Below are 20,505 nucleotides of genomic sequence, written 5' to 3' on the forward strand. Positions count from 1 at the left end.
AATTATATTTCTTTTTATATAAAAGTGTATATGACAGTCAGTTGAAGTGACTACATTAAATGACAGGGGAAGTATAAGTCCTGTAGTTTCTAGGCATGTAGAATTTTTATTTTTAAAACTGGCATTTTACCTACCTGAAGGAATCCAGGACTGAGACAGGATGAAGTTAAATAAACGTTACATCTCTTGCAGGAGAGGAAAACTGGAAATACAAGGAGCTGAAGAAGAGGGAAGAAAGCATGGACAGTAAGTTGTCTAACATACTTTAATTCGGCCTAATTCCGCTAAAATTCTGGTTTTCTTGTATTGTTAACACTCAGTTAATTAGAGCTGAAAAGAGCTGATCTTTCCATAAAGTTTCTATAACCTACTTCAGTACAAGATAATTGATATCTTAGGACTTATAGGTCAGTCACAAATATTTGGAGCATCTTTCAAGGCTTTTCATCAAACATTAAAGGTCTTAAGGTCTTAGGAACACAGCTTTATTTTATGAAAGCAAAGCTGAAATTAATTTTAAAATTAATTTAAATGAAAGATACATACAACCAGCTGTTCGGGTCTGATTAAAAGCAGAACTTCAAAATGGACAGACACATTATGTAATTCTTTAAAATTAAGACTTCTCATATTTGTTTATTCAAGATTAATGTTACTAAAGCTTTCTTCCATATTAAAATGTTCCAATGTTATAGAGACCTTATCGACAACTAGCAGAAAATGAAAACAGAACTGTTTTTAAAATATAACCTATTGTATATTGGTAGTATACTGTAGTAGGCAGCTTACAAAAAAAGTTGGTCTGCTACTCAGCAGAAGGGGGAAATTATCAATAAATATGTCATAAAGACTGAAGTATATAATACCTTTTCATAATAGTATTCTCTAAAAATATTAATTGTAACTTGTGGCTAGCATGATACTGAAAGAAAGGTCTCAGCTTACAATAAAGAAAGATGCAGAAGAGCATGCTTAGAGAGTTTCTGTGTTTTCTAATTAGCTGATTTGCTTTGAAGCAGAAGGGCAAAAGCTTGCTTGGTATTGATTTTCAGCACAAATACAGACCATAAAAGTGGGGCCTCATGATCCTTCTGACTTTTGGGGGTTTGTTTTGTTTCTGCCCTTCATCAGAGGATATTGACGCAGTTCCAGAGATATTTGAGATTAACTGAGAGATTTGGGGAAACATGCAGGAATCTTAAAAATGGGAAAAGGCAAAGGTGGTACCTGTTTTGAAGAAGAGAAGCCAGGGAAATATACACCAGTCAGCATAGTATCAATTTCCAGAAAGATTGTGGAAAAAGTAAGCAAACAATTTCTAAACATTGCAGAAACAGGAATAGAAATAACACTAATATTAATTTGTCAAGAATAAACAATAAATTTTCTTCTTTGACAGAAAAATATTGCAAAATAAGGGATGAGCAGCAGATGATACATGCTTTGACTTCAGTATATGTCCTGTGGTATTCTTCGAAGGAAGCTAAAGAAATATTGTCCATTATTTACCTATACTGTGCATTTGAATCCAAAATTGCTATTTTTGAAGGGTTTACTGCCAAGATGGAAGTATGTATTGAATAGTGTTTCGCAGTGTATTGGGTGTTCAGGTTAGTCAATATTTTTATTAATCAGTTGGATGACAGAGAGTAAATGCATACTTTCAGAGAAAATGCTGCATTGGAAAAGCTGAAATCATATTGGAGGATAGGTTTAGAAGTTAAAATACAGCAGTTTAGAAATGCAGTACAGTGTTTGAAAAGGATTAAGTGCAAGTTTATACAGTCGGCCCGAGCAATCAACAGCAAAAATTGAGATGAGGGAGCAGCTCATTAGTCACAGCTCTGTCATATGGGTTAGAGGTGCAGTGAGGGACAAAGTAAACATGGCTTAGCCGTGTCACACTAACGTGGAAGAGACAATAGCACAGTAGTAGGTGTGTGTAGGAGTGCCGTTTGTCACACCTGTGAAGTTCTCTGTGTATTGAAAAAGGCTTCAGTTGGAGTATTGTCTCCAGTTCTGCACATAAAGAAGGAGGCTGGCAGTCCTGAAGAGAGACTGATGAAGGATGCAGAAAGCATAACCTGCAAGAAAATAGTAAAGGACAAGTCTTCTATTTTAGAGAATTTATGACAGTCATAAAATGTCCAAAAAGGCTGTTTCAAATAATAAGTCAAGAATCCATCTCCGCATACACGTGGAGGATAGAAAAGGACTCATACACAAATAATTGGAGAAAGACAAGAGCAAAACCTCATGTTGTTAATCAGTGAAACATATGACAATGGAAAAATTGTCTTCTTTTTCTTTCCCACCCATAAGCTGACAAGTCTCAAGGACTCTATCCCATCTCTTTAAGTAAAGCATAAACATGAAAGTAACCTGTCTGAAACTGTACAGCTTATCAATTGAATACAAGGGCTTGTGCTGTACTCATGTAAAAGCCTTCTTTATCATGTTTGTTGATTTCTAGATTTTCTTGAGACTTTTGAGGAGGTAAAGAATCAGGAATTGGAACGAAAGGTCCAAATAGAAGCCAACATTGTTGCGCTCCTGGAGCACTTAAGCAGGGTAAGTGCATTTCCCTCCTCCTGTGGCAAGCTAAGAATGTAGATGCACAGAACAGGAGAATGGATGGATAAAGGAGGATGGTGATTTTTATATATTATCCAGTCAATATCTGTATAATAATCTCTTAAAAGGATAAAACTTGGACCCACGTTCAGCTGTAGTTTAAAAAAAAAAGAAAGAAAGAAAGAAAGATTTGTTCAATTTATCTTTATTCCTGGGGAAGGAGTTTTGAATATTAAATAATACTTGTGACCAGAATAGAAGAAGTGTTTGCATAATTGCTCTAACTCATCATCATTGCTGTAATGAACATTATTCCATTCATGATAAACATAAACAGAATACTGCAAGTAAAACTACTGCAATATTTTATTTCCCTAAAGTCTGCATATCTTAGTTCATGGATATTCTTTCACTGCTATTAAATAAATTACAACATTCCAATTATCTCTCTGATCTACTAAAATTATGTCTGGAACACCCTGCTGTGTATTAGTTACGGGAAGCTCTTCAGAAAGCGTTCCCATTTTCAGTGTGCCATTTTTTTTGCACTTTCAAAACATTTTTTGTTTTAACATTTTTGGTTCCCTTGGATTTTTTTCTTATAGAAATCTCTCAGCTAAGTAATAGTTTGATAATATCATCACTTTAATTGTCTTCTCTTTCAGTATGATATACCATAAGGTGTATTTTAGGCAATGACACTTAATTTAGAAGACATTGGTATGGCAACACAGTTTTTACTTGTTCCATTTTTGTTTCCTCTTGACTGCCCTGCCAGTACACCTTTTATCAAAAGCTGGCATAATGAAAATCTTTCATATTTAAATCACTTCCAACTCTTTCCAGTATTTTCAGTCTTTCATAGAATGTAGTAGAAAAACCAAATAATAGAAAACGTACTAGGACAGGAGAGATTTTTTACGTGTAAAAATTTGTTGTTACCATTTGTTGTTTCAAAGATACAGCATATTCTCATTATTGTTATTGGTAACACACAGAATGTAAATCGTATGAAGCAGATTTCATCTGTTACCAATCAAGAGCTGAAGATAATGCAGGAAGACCTCACTTTCAAATCAAATGAAATGCAGAAATCACAGAGTACTGCTAAGAATCTGCTTACAGGTGAGACCACCAATGAATTTTCAAATTCATTCCTTAAAAAAATTAAAATTGTTAATTGTTACACTAATAACAAGACCAGTGGTCCAAATATTATAATACAAATAACAGTGGCAAGTTGACAAATTGAAATTCTTGTAAGTAACAAGTTATTTAGATTCCTCAGGACCATTTCACTTGATATTATCTGAAGAATACAAGCTTTCTTGCACAGACATATGTAAAACGGTCGTATTTTAATACAGAGGTACAAAGTTGTTTGAGCCAGAAGTTTGACTTTACTATTATTCACCTTGAAATAAACATTTTTCACAATCTTAAAATAATGTTTAATATTTTGAAGTAGAGACTTCCACAGTTATCTAACCATGTGTTATTTGTAAATGTAGCTCTTAATATCTCTTACTTATGGTTTGTGCTTTTTTAAAGGAATATGTACCATAGGAGAATAACTGGCAACAACAGTGAATAGCTCTCTAATTCTCAGGCTTTTATTCTGCAAAGTGAATATTTATTTTTACTTCATTTTTTAAATACTCAGATTCTTAAGTGTAAGAATCTGCAGGATCTTACCTGTAATTTCAGAAAGTAGACAGTATTTTTCGTTAATTTCTGTTTCCAGTATCTATTTAAGTTTTTTGTTTGCAGTGTTTATAGTAGAATTTTTCTGGTAATTCTAAGCCTTTGCCAATATCATATTGGTTCAGCAAGCCTTTCCTTGTTTGTTAGCCTGAAAGGAAGGGGCAGGAATTAAGAACCATAAATCATTTTCTCAGAGGGCTATTACATGCTGTACTTGGTAGTAATTTTCAAAATAGGAGCCTGTATTGTAACTTCAAAGTAGTTACGTGTAATAAAGAAGTTGTTATGCACAGAGTGTTACAGAAAATGATTGTTCTGTTGTGTGTTGGAACATTCAGTGTTCGCTTGTCTGCAGATACTTATTTTGCAGTTTTAGCATGGTTTAAAAAGCTGCACCACACGTTACAAGTTCAAATGTGACTTCTTTTGTGTAAGCATTAATTCTCATTACATTACAAAGGATGTTCTGGAAGCACATAGCACTATAGGGACATTATTGAAAGACATTTCTTTCTTCACAAGGGGAGAGAAGGAAGTGACAGTACATAATTTTCAGCAGATCATTTAAATGATTCATAAGTAAACTTCTGAAAGCAAGGAGTCACAAGTACTGTAATTAACAACTTAAGATTCTTTAAAAAATACAGTGAATGTTTAGTTTCAGTGAAAGTTCTTCCTAACCCTTGAACTATAGCACAGTCATCTTCAGGATTCTTTTGTTGTGATTAAAGTGTAGATTTCCATATTTTCTTGTCGTAACAAAGATATAAAAAGTCCACCAGCAGAACCCTTAGGGGGGAAAAAAAAAAAAGAAAAAAAAAATTAAAGGAAACCACAAAGAGTAAACAGAAGTGCTGATGGCATAGTTTCCCAAAAACATTTCCCTGGGTCACTGTAGATTGGTCTGAGAGTTTGCTACTGCGTACACACTGCCTGTTAGACGCTGCAACTTCATGGCGTATCAGAAGGAACTGGACTGCATCCTTTTCCTGTCTCTTCCCCTAGAGAAGTTTTGAGGTTTTTTAGTTTTGAGGTTTTTTTTTTCATTGAGGCTGTTGCTGGATAAGGATCAAATTCACCCCTTCCAGTCTCTTCCCTTTTCTCAAGAAAGTGTGAACGGATAGGAATAGCCCATTGCTGTCTCACCATAGAATGTATCAGTATATGGATAGAACAGTCTCAGAATCCTTTCTGGCTTTTTGGCATTTATGTCGTTATTACACTTTGCATGTAAAGTAAATACCAATTAATCAGCGATGTATTATTTTAAAATAAAAAATAATAAATTTTAGAACAAATCTATAAAATGTGAAAATGCTGTGATTAGGCCTAAATAAATCCTTAAGAAAATCTGAAGTTGTTTTCTGCTATTTCTCCCCAATTTAAATTATTTTGATTTTATAATTCTGTTTTTCACTGGTTTTAATGTTAAGGCCCAGATTTATTGAGGTCATTAAGCATTTGTCTGCCTTTAAACCATAGTGCCATAGGAACAAGAGAAGTAGAGCTGTGGTCTGTTCAGTCGTGTTTTAGGCTCTGACATTGACCAATATCAGCAACTTCAAAGTGAAGCTATGGGCAATTATAAAATATTCTAGACACAGGGAGAGTGTTTTCTTAAGCCCTGTAGGGTGGAAGGCAGGATAAAGATCAAATCACAGACATATAATGCAGTTCCAAACCTTTTATTTTTAAACCCTTCTTTTTACTCGTATGAATTTTTTTTATTTATATAAATGCTCTTTTCACGTACAGCACCCTTTAAATCTTACCTTACAGAAGTGTGTTACTTGGGATAATTACATATTGTAGACCAAAATTTGGGCTTTTTCTTAATAATTTTTTTTATTTTTAAGTTCCTAAAGAAATCCCCAAAGCACTCTATAAGAAGCCAAAAATATTGATTAAAGCCAATATTTCACTCTAAAAAATGAGTATATGACATAGATACACAAGAGGAGAGATGAGTACCAAAATCTTGCCATGATATGGTTTTGATCAGATAAGATTTTCCCAAATAATTCCTCGAAGGAAACCCTACCCACAGCTTTTGGAAAGGTGAACTCTTATATGCACATCTGCTCCCTTCTGCCATAAAGATCTTTACTGCCTAGATTAAACTATGGGGGAATACCCTTTTTCCAGCTGATCAGCACGTATCTTGAGTGTGTGAGCAAAATATACAGTTTATGCTGAGAGAGGTTTCTCTGTGCTGTCTCATCCCTCCCAATAGCCCACTTTCCCTGGTATTTTAGAACATAATAAACACCCTGCATTATGTGTAGCATTCAACTGAGTTAGACGGAGCTCTCAAACATAGGATCACGTAGCCATGTGTTTAAATATTCAGGAACATAAAGAAAATATAATGACAAGGCCGCAGGTCAGAAAACCTTCCAAAACAAGTCAAGGCACATCTAGTCATTCCACACTCAGGGTGGATAATTTATCCCCAAAACTGGATCAAAGTATATTTTTTATTTTGCATATCTTTGTGTCTTCTGTAAAGCATCTCATGTCTGAACAGTTTCAGTCTTTAAATCTCTATTCATATAAGAATCCATTCATACTTCTGACTCCTTTAATTACCAACATATCTGTTGTTTCTTTTTAATGGATTGTCAGAAGTAACTGCTGTGTATTTGTAGCACATGCTCATTTTGTAAGGTTTGACAGTTCTTACTCTGTGGCGATACAGAAGTGTTTTCCTGTACAGAGCAAATGTTTAAAGCAAGCATAGCTATTTACTCTCATAAAGCTAAGTCTTATTATATACAAGCAACATAAATAAAAACCTAAAAGAATATTTTTTTAAATCGTCTGCAGTATTGGCAGTCAGCTAATACAGTCAACTTTTTGTAAGCTATCACCACTGCTTTAACACTTTCCATTGACCAATACTATAAACAACTTTAACAATAGAAAGACCACAGTGTGATATAGAAACTCACCATGTTTTTATTACTTTTCACTTACAGAGTATAATACAGTAATTGTAATGAAGGAGTCTGACTTATGGGATGATTGTGAAGATCAAATTATTTTTTTTTCTTTCATTCACATTAACAGTCCCATGAATATCAAAATCGGAAAGATATGCAGGAGCTGTTTTATTGCTTAAGTATTGTGCGCTGTTAATTAGAGATTGTGTATCTGGTCATCTAGAGAGTCAAAAACTGCAGATGGACCTACAGAAGATGGAACTGTTGGAGGGCAAGATGGTTGATGAGCTGGCTTCTCTTAAAGATAAAATTGAACAAACGAAAACAGAGTTGGAGGTCTATAATAATTTGCCAGCTCTGAAAGCATCAGGAGAAGAGAAGAAAAAGGTAATGAAAGGAATGAAGCATTGGATTATGCAGAATTTGTGTGGTTTTGATCACCTAGTGGAGGGGAATCTAGACCTGTGACTGGGAATCCTGACTGACAGCTGAAAACAGAGTGTGCACACCAGAGCAAATGAATCCAAATGCTTCTCTGCTTATACATGGGATTTATTAACTGGGTACATATAGCAGGCTATCAGCTGGATACCTTTTGATAACTTCCTTCCACAAAATTTCCCATTTATTTTAGTGATTCATCTGAGCTTTTCTGCTGTAATTTATGACTACCCATAGGTTTGAATTTAGCAATCTAACCACAGAACCCAAACAAAAAAGAGAAGTCCATCCCGCATGTATTTGCTCTAAGACAAACTCTATCTAGAGCACTTCCCATTTCATGTGTGGTAATTTCCTACAAATTCTTAGCAGCAGCATTCCCACTTGCGTTGATATCATATGGTCTAAGCCTACAACTTGGTCATAACCATTAAATATTACCTTTAGGATAGAGAATGCATTGCTAGAGAAAAGCCTTAGGAGTTCTTTATGCTTTTGGTCTTGTTCTGAAAGGATGAAAAAGTAGCATCCTGAAAGCTGAATTAAAATAGTGAATCTATAGCCCACAGCAAATGAACTCATCTGTTAATCAGTTTGTGTTGTATTTTTTTCAACTAGAGACTCCAGGATGACAAAGAAAAATTAACAATACGTAGCCATGCTTTCAAGAAAGTAATGGAACAACTGAATACAGAGTACGAGGCACTGAAGAGAGAGCTGCAAGAGAATGAGACACATTCTCAGGTATAGCGCTCACACGGCGTGTTTTCAGTTGTTTCTGTTGCAGTTTCAGTTTTGTCATACACATGAGGCATCGTATGGACGGAATCAGTTTATTTGTTCTCAGCAAGTTTTCAGAATTATGTATTGTAAATGCATAGCCATATTTTCTGTTTTCAAAATGGATATCATGATAATAAATTTCTTGTAAGCTTTGGATTTCAAAGTTACTAGGCAGAGATCTTCGTGAGCTTAAAAATTGTGTGAATCCTTTGTTTAAATATTTGCATTAATCTTGTTCAGATCTCTCACCCTTTTGCCCTTCCTTTGCTTGAGGAGTTTTGAGGACCAACTTAGAAAAAAACCTACTACAGGAAAAAAAAAGGTCACTACTAATTAGATAAAATCCCTTTTGCTTTTAAAGTTATGGTGGTAAGTTTTATCTTGCAATCTCTACTACTTTATTTCCCTTTTTCCAATCCTTGTGCTCCTTGCAGACCACTGAAGTTTTAGGATTTGTTCAGACTCCTTTAAACCCAAGGAACTTTGGTGTACAAGTGTATTTACATTTATATTTCAAAAGTGAATCAGGAAAGAAGATGTTTATAAACTCTTGAGCAACTTTGATTCTTCCATTCCAAACACCCATAAATTTCTATCATTGTGGCAACAGAGCTTTGCTGGCATATAGGTTTGAATGTACGAAAGAAAAATGGAAAACCTCCAAATAAGCTGAAAAATGGAAATTTATTTTCTCTGCATTTCTCTGATTTTTTTGTTTCAGGTTGTTGAGATCTTCATCCTTTAGAACTGTAACTTTTTTCTTACTCAATTAAAAGCTGAAGGTGATGTTTGTACATATTTAAGTTAACTTTCTTCTGGAGTGAACTTTGGGGTGCAGATGAGAGGGCATAGGTCTAACTGAGGAAGTACCTGGATACATTCGTAGTATATGATCATTGTGGGCTAACTCTAGGGTGATGATATAAATCCACACAGCTGCATGCCACAGTGTGCAAGACTTCAGATATTGTATAATTTTTATGCCATGATCAGATTCTTATTCCTAAAGATTACGTAAGTCAGAAGTGGTTACCCAGCCAGTGTTAAGATACTTGCATAAGGCTGATGATACAAAGTAGTTGTACAGAATTTCTTCAGTTTATTAAGCTGTGGCAGTTCTATTTCAATGTGTGCAAAAAGGATTTGTTTCTTTGCTTATTATGTCGTGAGAGTAAAGGTCATGAGGGTGAATAAAGGTATATTGTAAAATAGTTGATTAGTTCACATGAATAAAGCATTTTGAAGTACAAATAACATTTAGATATCTTGAGGGTTTGGGCAATTTTGCAAGCAGTGAACTGTATGAGTTGCAGCATTCTAGGAGTTACTATAAAAATGCACAGAGTATTTCCTTTGGTATATATCAGACAGTATTTTAACCCTAGGCTCCTTTACCAGCTGTATTGCATGTAGCAACATCTAAAAAGGGGGCAGTAAAAATTATAATTGGTCAAAAATACCGTATCTTGGAAGTAAATGACTGCCATGTTTGCTGTTAACCAGTACACTAGATAACTGATTCTTCAGTTATCTGTGAGTTTTGAGAAATACAGCAACTATTTTTATTTCTTCTAGCTTAAGAATAAGCTTTTAAGTAAAATGTTGCAATATTTTCCTAATTTATTATCTTAGTTTCCACTGAAAGTTTAGTCTTAGAGTGATTTTTGGTTTTTGCATTTAAAAATAACATCTGCATATCTTGAAATGCAGAACTTTGAACAGTAGCATCAGAAAAACAAATATTATAAAATTGTATTGTAAGGAAGCAGCCATCGATATAATGTCCACATTAGTTTCCTGTTGATGCTGAAAGTCTTGAAGAAGTGCCAGCACTTAACCCACACTCCTACAATCTTCTCGCTGCAGCTCTGTTCTTATCACAGCTTCTGGCATCAGACAGGAAATTTGACTGTGGAAGTAAGGAAGTTTCTTCTGTATAGCTCAAAGTCCAAGACAGTGTCAGGAAATATTGTATCTGTGGTGATTTTAGATCTTACTGATTTTAAGAAGAGATCAGTTAAATGATACAAAGTATAATGAGAGTTAGTATCTCCCTACGATGTTCACCTTCTTACTTCTGTCTTGCTTACACATTTCCCTGTGTGATAAGTCTTGAATTCTCATGTTTTTTTCCACCTACCACTGCAGTTGCATGCAGTGCTTTTATATAAGTAGATGTATGAAGTGCTAAGTTATATACGAGTTAATCATTGGCAGTTTTAAAAATCCTCTTGCCATTGTTTTGCATTTCTGTGGAGTTTTTGTGAGATAACTTTGATCTTGTCAGGTCATAAAGCACAAGGTAGTGATACCACCCCTTTTGGAGATTCTTCATATAAAGTAAGTGTGTAATAACTGTTGTTTTCATTTTTGGCTCTTTTTATGTTTTCAGCTTACAAATTTGGAGAGGAAGTGGCAGCACCATGAGCAAAATAACTTTATGATGAAGGAATGTATCCTTTTCTTTAAGAAATACAGTAAAATTCGTGCACTGTATTAATTGAGGAAGAAGTCTGTTTCCTCCAGCAGAATAAGACAGGACGGAATGGGAAGCAGGAGACATGGGAGGAGGGGAAAGGTGATGCTTTGCAAATGTCTGGTTAGCTGATAGAAATTATATATAGCAAAACTTGCATGTGTTGTCTGAAACAATTTTATGAGGTCCTAACACCTAAGATTTATCTTGCAGTCTGGAGTTTTTCCTGTTGGGTCAGTTTTGCCATTAGGTTTATACAAAGATCATCTTCATATATGTCTAGTCTTATCTGAAATTATCCAGCAAGTGTGGCATTGTTTGAAAATCTCTACACATGGTGACTTTGCATGGCATTTTGTAGTTTTAAAACACAACAAATATCAATGATGAAAAAGTAAAAAAAATTGTATGCATTTAATATATTTCTTATCAAAGAAAAGAGGAATTGCATATTAGAGGGAGAAAATCAGAAAAATGTGATAGATAAATAAGATCTGACAAGAACATGCAAAATAGGTTGGGATGGGGGAGCAGCACTGTAGTGCTTGCATTATGTGATGCTAATTAAAGAGCTGCATTCCACTAATGATGTAAGACCTTCCAAAACATCAGCAAAATCATATTGGCTGCAAGTGGCTTTCATAAGGTAGTTTTTGAAATTAGAGAGAAACACTTTTTTTAAATTAGAATTAAAGTTCTTCTTATCTTGTACTATTCTCCATAGTTATTGTAGAGATCTGAGTAGGGCATAGTTGGACTTTTATTTAAGCTATTCTAGGGACTTTGTATTCACTGCAATAAATTCACTTATTTAAATTATTTGGGAAACAAAAATTCTGAAATAGATGCATAGATTCACTGTTACATGATTATAGCACAAAGGTAATTGGTAAAAGTAAAAGCAAAACTAGACTGTATCATCCAGTGTGGTGTGTTGGGCAATGGACATGTCTTAGAAAATGGCACAGTTCAGACAACTCCATAACAGTCTGGCCATCAGGGAAAAAATAATAACATAGGATCTGCATAAAGCATTATCTTTTTCATATACCAAATATCCCATTACTCATATGTGCTAAAATTTTTAGAAAAAAATCTGGAAGATGTCTTGGACAACATAATGTAATTGGAGCCACCTCCTCTATGAAGAAGGCTCTACAGGAATATTTTATTAAGGCAAGAATCTTAGATCCTATTTTTTCTAACAGGAAAAAAAAGCTCTGAAACAAACCAAGAGGAAAAGTTAATTGGGATATCAAAAGTGCCTTCTAACTTGCTACAGTGCATTACCTACCCAAGTGCAGACCCTTTATACAGAATTTTATGCCTTCTTGGGCTAGTGGAAGGAAAGGTCCTGCTTTCTAGGACTCGAACTTATGTAGCCAGAGTTCTGAAGTGCCAAATTGTATTGCTGTAAATAGCTAAAAGCCTTGAAATGGGTTTGTTTGCAGTGTAACAATAGGCATAGTCTCCCACAAGGGACCTATTGCCTATATAGATGAAAACAAAACTGACTCAGGCAGGTAATGTTTTTCTTTTATCATGCTTGGCAGGAGATGACAGCTAATAAATTGATGTAAGTCTTTTAGACCCAATTTGAGTTTTTTCCATTATTTTCAATCCTTCAACAGTTTTCACAGAAGGAAACTTACTGTATTGTGGTTCCCTTCTGATCTCTAATTATGCTAATATTTATATTGGCAGTTTGTTTCCTTAATTCTTTTAATCAGTTATAGCAACCAAAAGTCAGGAGAGTGATTACCAGCCAATAATGAAGAACGTGAGAAAACTGGTCACAGAATACAACAAAGCTCTCATAGAAGCTTTACAGAACACCAAGAACTGAACTCGGGCACTTCCTTCCTGCCCCCATGGACCAACAATGAGAGATGTGCACAGGCAGCATGGAAAGCTGGATCACTGAGCTCATTTGCTGACTACTACAGAGACAGATATTCTTAAAAGTATTTTTACAGGTTTTTAGAAGTCACGGGTTTTAATGATATCTCACCTTTTGCAACATTTAAAAATTTTAGAAATAAACTTCTGAATTTTAGTGACTTGTACAATGAATGTAAAATCACCAGAACATTTTACTGAGGCACATTGCTGGATCACATCTCAAATGGGAAGCTTCAGTCTGTTCACACAATGAATCTCAAATTGTCTTGTAGTCCTATCCCTGCCAAACAGGAGTTTTCCCTGAATATGGACTGTCTTACAGTTTCTCCTACACATTATCTTAAATGAAGTATGTAATAAGATACAGCATATCATCCCTATTTAAATAGCAATTTTTAGAAGTAAGGAAAACATCTAAGGATTGCAAGCATACTTGCAAGTCAGAATTGCTTCATAGTGTAAAATCTATAATAAAAGCAAATGTACTTTGGATCTGTCAGCAAATTTTTATTTCCCAGTGGGGAATGGATTAAATTCCTTATTTTATATTTTTTTAATGTAACTATAAGGGGATAACTATGATAAAAAGTAGTAAAACATAGCTAATGCTGACCTTGAGTGGAGCATTTTACTTTTGTAGTGTTCACCAATAAAGGAAATAACAGGGAAAATTATTTGTATTTTTTGCAATGTTTTATTTCCTCAGGTTTCAAGCTGCGCTGTCATAGGCAACTTCTACTTTGACAACAATACATAGGAAGAAATTTAACATAGAACAAAAACAGGATTGATACAGAAATAACAATGTGCATGGTGATACAGAAATTTCAGAAAACATGTACATAAACCAAAATTTCCATGTATATATTTCCCTCACATTCTACATGTAATGAAATTATAAACCACCATTGATAATTTGCACCACCTGGTATGTTGTAAGCTAATCCTGATCAAAGAGAAAAAAGCAGGGTTGACGATTTTTACAAAAAAATAATAAAAAACAGTGGGGTCTGGATGTATAGACATTCAGCTCTATTAGAAAACTTTTCTGAAATAGAAGTAGACTATATGCTTCACTTTATACACCTGGAGTAGGCAAAGAATTAGAAAATGTACTGAGTCCATTAAAACAGAAGATGTGTATTTTTGTCTCTAAATTTATCCAAAGCTATGATTGGCATTTTGAGCATAAAGAGTATAAAATACTGAAGATTCTTGCAGAGAGCACTGTGTTTCCAAATTCAGCACAGTAAATGCTGTTGCTCTGTATATTTATGTCTGTATAATATTTAGAAATAATGGAACAGGATTTCTATAAACCTAGGACTGTTATCTAGGGGAAATTCCCACTAATGTCTCTTCCTTCCTGTCAAAGTTTCAGCTATTCCAAAGAGAGCCCATTATTTGCTGAGATAAAGTTGAAGTCTGATATTCTCACCGATGAAACCATCAGCCGGAGAGATCGCCTCCTGAATTCCACTTGTGCTGCAATAACATATTTTAACGAACAATGGAAAAAAGCTGCAGACTGAACAAACAGACCGCTTCGAATTGGCTTTCACTCAGGGCAGGGGATGGTTTTACTCCTTGGCAGTGATTCTGTAAGATAGCACGGTAAAGTTTGCAGGTTTGTGTTGTGTTCCCTAGGAGATGCCTCTCATAAAAGCCCTCTCTCCAGCATGCTGGTTTTCTCCTCCTTCTACTGAAGGATCTCCAGAATACCTGATTCTGCCTGAGAATCTCGTCAGTTGTTCTTTCTTTTAACAGTTCATTCATATGTTTCTGGATCATGGTCATAGTATCCATGAACAGAACTGTATGGATTCTGAATGGTTAGCTATGCAACAGGCATTTAATCCCCCTCTAGAAGATTAATAACTCCTTCCCAGCAGTGAGCTGAGGAAGTTGTTTCCATATCCAGCTCCTAAAGTTCTTCCTTTTTTTTAATGCGAGTTTAAGTACCAAACGCACAGCATTTTTTCACGAAAGCTCCTGTGTGTATATCAAGAAGACACAAATTCAGTCACACAAGTGCCTCTACCCAGTCAATCTTTTATGCATTTTATACTCTCACTTTGAACAGAGGGGACATTAATTTAGTGGGAGCTTCTTTGTGGGGGGGAGAAATTTAAAACCTTTTCTGCTCCTGTGTCTCACCGGGGCTGAGCAGAAGTAAGGATCAGCAGCCTGCTGGCAGTGCTCCTCCTAACATACCCCAGCATACTGTTGGCCTTTTTGGCTTGTGGTCAGCTCTGTGTCCACTACGAAGAACCCCAAAGGACTTCTCAGCAAAGTTGCTTTCCAGCCACTCAGCCTCCACTGTGTATGGGTGCCTGGTTTGTACCTCCCCAGGGGCAGCACTGTGCATTTAGCTTGGTGGAACTTGATGAGATCCCTGTTTGAGCCTGTTGAGGTCCCTCTGAACAGTGTCACACTCCATCAGCCTCTCCTCCCAGCTTTGTATCAACTGCACGCTTCTTGGGGGTGCGCTCTGACCCAACATCCGGGTCATTAGTGAAAAGGTTAAATGGCATTGGCACAAGTATCCACCCCTGGGGTACACCACTACTGACTGGCCTCCAGCTGGACCTTGGGGTGCTGATCACAGGGTGAGGCCCAAGCCAGTTTTCAGTTCACCTCACTGTCTGCATACTCCAAGCTTTGTCAGCTTATTTAATTTAGAGGAAACTGTCACACGCCTTGCTAATGTTGAAGATAAACAACATCCACACCTCTCTCCTGGCTCCCTGAGACAGTTACCTCATTATGGAAGGCTATCAAGCACAATTACCCCTTCATAAACCCATGCTCTCTACTTACGCTCATCTTCCCATCCTTCACAAGCTGGAACATGGGAAGTTCCACTCAAATATGAGGAAGAACCTCTTTAGGGTGAGGGTGACAGAGCCCTGGAACAGGCTGCCCAGGCAGGTCGTGGAGTCCCCTTCGCTGGAGATTTTCGAGACCCGCCTGGATGCAGTCCTGAGTCATGTCCTCTGGGAAATCCTCCTTTGGCAGAGGAGTTGGACGAGATGATCTCTAGAAGGTCCCTTCCAGCTCCAGCAATTCGTGATTCTGTGATTCATTTGTCTGGAAATCGTTTTCAGCATAAATTGCTGCATCCCTTTCTCAGGGATCCAAGTGAGGCTGACCAGTTTGTGGTTCCCTGTCTTGCTCTTCATGCCCTTTCTGAAGAGGAGTGACATTTGCTTCCTTTCAGTCTTCAGAAGCTTCTCCCTGTCACCATGAAAAAAAGATAATGGAGAATGGCCTCGCGGTGCCATCAGCCAGCTCCCTCTGCACAGGTGGGTACAACAAGCCCCATGGATTTACTTATGTCCAATTTATTTAAAAGTTCCCCAGCCTGGTCTGCCTTTGGGAAGATGCCACTGAAGCACTAGGAGACCAGGTTTGACAGCGTCAGTCACTCCAAACTCCACTTTGCTGGCACACAGCATGGAAATAAGCATTTCAGTTTCAAAATCTTCAACCAAAGGGGCTGTTATTTCTGTTCTATGTGCACGAGGATGAGCGTAGGAAGGACTGTCATTATTCTCAGCCACACCATGGGATGACACTGCAACACCCTTGTTCTGGTATTCAGGCACATCATCATATCTCCATGCAAACTGTGTTTTTCCTGCAGGCAAGAATTAATCTTCCACTTGGGCTTCCTGCTTCATCTTACCTTCACTGCTTTTCATTGTGAAGAAAAAAGCTTACGTTTCTTTCAAAAACAGTTGGGCTTTTTCCTTGCATTAGTGAGCTTAGAAGACAACATGCAGCATTCCCATGCAATTCCAGGCAGGCAGAACACTGAGATTCTTTTTTATTTTTATTTTGGTTTTGTTTTCATTTTTTTTCCTGATGATACTAGTTAATGCTTCTTAGTGCTGGTATATGTTGTTTCACAACTGGAGGGATGCGTTTCCGAAGTGAAGTGGTTGTGAAGTGTTTCAGTACACTGCTGTTTTTCTGCTGCAAATGTAAAAGAAGAACACAAGGCATAAGGCAGACTTCGTGATGAGGCACTAGCTGTAAGAACATCTTACTGTGAGGAGAAAGGTACTAAAATGCTCACTTTCTGACTGTTCTGCAAAGTATCTGCTCTGAGCGAAAACAAGTCTTGGAAACAAGTCTTATAAGGCATCTGAGTGAAGTGGACATGAAAAAACCACCCTCAGATTCTGAAGGAGATCATAAAATCAGAGTTCATTTGAACAGATGCACAGTGATGAATACCAGCTGACCACTGAACCCTACACACACCACGGGTGACAACTCCATCCGGAATGTGGAATGCAGGTTAATCACTGGGAAGGGGAATGGAATCACTCTCAAACAGAACAGTTGTCATCTTATTCTTCTTTCGCAAAAAAAGAAGGAAGCCTTTAAGCATTTCATAACCGTAGAGTTATGAAATTTGAACTGAATTCAAATCCCAGCTTTAATCAATCATCCATTGGGATTGGCAGAAGTCTGGAGCAGAGGAAAACGTGTTCCCTGCCCTGACTCGTGGTCTATGCTTGCAGGTTATGCTCTCAGGAAGGAGGACTAACTGGACAACATGCCAAATGTGTGAAATGGAGGAAGCCTCCCACATTTTTTAAAAAAATGAGCCAGAAATATAAAATTATCCGCTCTTGTTTCCTCTTGTAAAACTAATTCCTTGAAAGTCACATTCATTTAAAGTGACTGAGCTCGATTCACTGAGCAACAGTATCTTTGGATCAGGCCCAGGATTTCTGCTGTGCAGCAAAGGATGAGTAAAGGTGCACAACCTCTGTCTCCAGCATACAACACGAGTTTGCTCACAAATACTATTTCAAGTGAGGTGAGGGGGACTCAGCACCTCTGAAAATTAAAAAGAAACAAAATAATTATTATAGCAGAAATTACCAGTTATGTACGAGAGACAAAATTCCAAATAGAGCCTTGAAATTTTCAGTATCCTTCCTGTTTCTTCTCTTTCTTCCAAATGAAATGAAAAGACGGTGTTTAATGGCTTGCACTTGTATTCAAGTTCACTATATTTAATATTTTTTAGGGTTATTGAATTGAAAGTTACTGAAGTCCTTTACCTATACGCAAACTTACGTTTTAACTTCTCACCTTGGGATGAGATGTGCCTATCTTTCACATTTCCACATTTCAAGAATGGCTAAAATTGTATTGGTTTATTACATTATATTGCCATTCAGAAATTGTTCTTTCACAGGGAGAAGACTGAAGTTAAAGCTGGGGTGTTCAAGAGAAGGAACTGTTACACTGCAGCTCACCAACAGTGCACATGTGGCTCTCCTACATCAAGACTTTAGCCCAGTGCAACATAAATTTGGAAGCAGAGCCAGGTAGATAGCAAATTTGTCACTAAGCTGCACTTTCTGAATGCTGGTTTAAATTAAATAAAGTTAAACAATGCAGTCATCAAATAAAAATTACAATTCAAAGCACATTAACAGTGCGAGATTAATTCAGCAGAAGATAGATGGTCCTGCGAATAGGATTTTAAGAATGAATTTTTCCAGACTATGGTCTCCTGAAAATCCAAGAGAAGCTCTTTTTTTGTGAGAAGAAAATAAAAACACTGAGCGAAACACCTGATCATAGCTATGTTTGCAATTTGGAGTTACCTTTTGAGTATCCATACGCAGGAGAGGCAGTAGGGAAAGCAAGAAGTGACTGCACCTCCTCAGAATGGGCTGCCAAGCCAAGAGAATGAGCTGCAACCGAACCCAGAATCTGTCACTTTTCCTACCCCACCTGAGAGTTTCTCACAACCACCTATTACAGTATCACCACTTCCCCACACTGTCCTTTCCATGTTAGAATGACTTATCTTCACTCTGTACAGCATAAACCCTTGTCTCCTTCGAGTTTCTACGCTGCTGCTGCGTTGCACAGGGATAGTCCTCATCCTGACTGCTTAGACCAGCAGCAGTACGTGTCCTCTGACTGGCCACCTGGCTACTACCTCTCACTTCCAGGTGATCCAACATAAATGGCGTAGGGGCTGTGGTTTGCCTCAGTGGCATAGGCTGTTCTGTAGGGGACAAAAGGTCAGTTTAAGAAAAGAAGTTTAAGCTCTAGCACGTCTGAGCCTCTGCTTCACATTAGCTGATTGCAGTGATTAATAATTCCTAAAGTTCCTCTGCTGCCTCCAACTAACACATATTAACATCATGTCAAGGCCAAAGTAATGGCTTGCTTCCAAAAAGCATAATACAGCCAGACACTGCAAGAGGATATGTGCTTTCTGCTAACACATCTACCTGATTAAAAGAGTGCAGTGGCATTGTTTATTTTTCCTCCTCGCATATTTCCATGCACTACAGCATGTATGAATGGATTGTCCTTGAGACAAGCATGCTGCTTATCTAAAGAGGAAAGCCTGGTGTCAGGAGTTCAGGGCACTTGACATATCATAAAATTAGCCTTCAGCAAACAGAGTTATGAAAAACCATGTTTAATGCTAAGGTTATATTTTCATGTTGAAAGACAATTTGTTTCTCTGCTGTAACTAATTTAAAAACTCATGCACACCATTGTGATGGGTGTTAAGTTAAATGTGAATGCTGATATGTATTAATCAGCACTTAACTAACAATTAAACTGATGTTCCTGAGGGGAACACTTTAGAAATTGCATGGGCTTGGACAGCCTTTCTGAGTCTTCCCAAGTACCTTTAGAAAAGACCAAGGGTGCAATCTACAGGTCTACAGCTACATACCCGCCTGAGGGTGTGCCATGGGCATGCTCGTTTGCCAGCCCAGTAGTCAACAGCCTCTACTAGTCTCACGTGTAAGAAAAGCTAGAGTGATTTGGTGTCATATTTTACTCTTCTTGCCATCCTCATTTTTAGCCCAGTTTCTTTCACTGGCAACATGGTTTTGCCAGATGGCTATTTCCAATTCTCCTGCGCTTTAATAGCGAATGCAGGCTGAGATTTAGGATCCTCTTATTTGTAGATCCATCAACTTAAGTTGAAGATTGGATAGCAAGAGATGGGCTGGTGCATGGGATCCTGCTATGATATCATTGCTGCTTGGTGGAAGGGATAGATAATTCTACTGCACTTCTGTGTTGTTCGGTAGTCAGAGGGATGATCAAATCATACAGTTTTTAGATCATAGAACAGAAAACTGATATGACCTACTTTTAGGAAGACTCATATTCCAATAACGTGAAATATAGGCATGAAAATATAGAAGGTAAGGCTGGCAGACACTTAGGTAAGAAGAGCAGTAAGCTAGAATAGTGAAATATTTTAAATTCCACAGTCTTGCAAAATCTTACTGTATGAATAATTTTGACATCAGTGGGAGCAATAATCAAACTGCAGCACTTAAACACCTTCCAAATAGAAACAGATCTACACTTAAACACTTACTACACATAAACAAGTACTTAGATGTTTGCTGAATCATAGATGTTATGCTTTATTGCTTCAAAAATTAAATTATATAATGGAACACAAAACAAATACATGAGCCTGCTGAGGCTAGTATCCTAACCAAATTCTGACTTGCCTAAGTATTTCCTCTCTTTGGGCTTCAGCAAGTCTTTGCAGCCTTCTTGTATTTATGGAGTATTGCCTATTTAAGCTGCCTGACCTCATCCTGGAGATATCTCCCTCATCACAGCAGATAAAATGGTCAGCAGGAACAAGTTGATTATTCGAAA

At 37.0% G+C, this 20,505-nt stretch overlaps 1 protein-coding gene across 3 annotated transcripts in view; it reads left to right on the forward strand.

The window, feature by feature from the left end:
- IFT74 (intraflagellar transport 74) overlaps nucleotides 1-13,496 on the forward strand; it is a 35,821-nt gene extending 22,325 nt beyond the window's left edge. For 2 of the 3 annotated variants that reach the window (XM_014956454.1, XM_014956455.1), the window contains exons 14-20: nucleotides 193-246; nucleotides 2,474-2,571; nucleotides 3,573-3,699; nucleotides 7,444-7,607; nucleotides 8,280-8,405; nucleotides 10,837-10,897; nucleotides 12,651-12,976. In XM_014956454.1, the coding sequence (XP_014811940.1) occupies nucleotides 193-246; nucleotides 2,474-2,571; nucleotides 3,573-3,699; nucleotides 7,444-7,607; nucleotides 8,280-8,405; nucleotides 10,837-10,897; nucleotides 12,651-12,766 (746 nt within the window). In that variant the 3' untranslated portion in view covers nucleotides 12,767-12,976. Of the gene's footprint in view, nucleotides 1-192; nucleotides 247-2,473; nucleotides 2,572-3,572; nucleotides 3,700-7,443; nucleotides 7,608-8,279; nucleotides 8,406-10,836; nucleotides 10,898-12,650 lie in introns of all 3 variants that reach the window. The other variant, XM_014956453.1, reaches the window with a different exon arrangement.
- Nucleotides 13,497-20,505: the final 7,009 nt, after the last annotated feature.

Source organism: Calidris pugnax, unplaced genomic scaffold (assembly GCF_001431845.1).
Source record: "Calidris pugnax isolate Ruff unplaced genomic scaffold, ASM143184v1 scaffold262, whole genome shotgun sequence".
In the NCBI taxonomy this organism is placed as follows: Eukaryota; Metazoa; Chordata; class Aves; order Charadriiformes; family Scolopacidae; genus Calidris; species Calidris pugnax.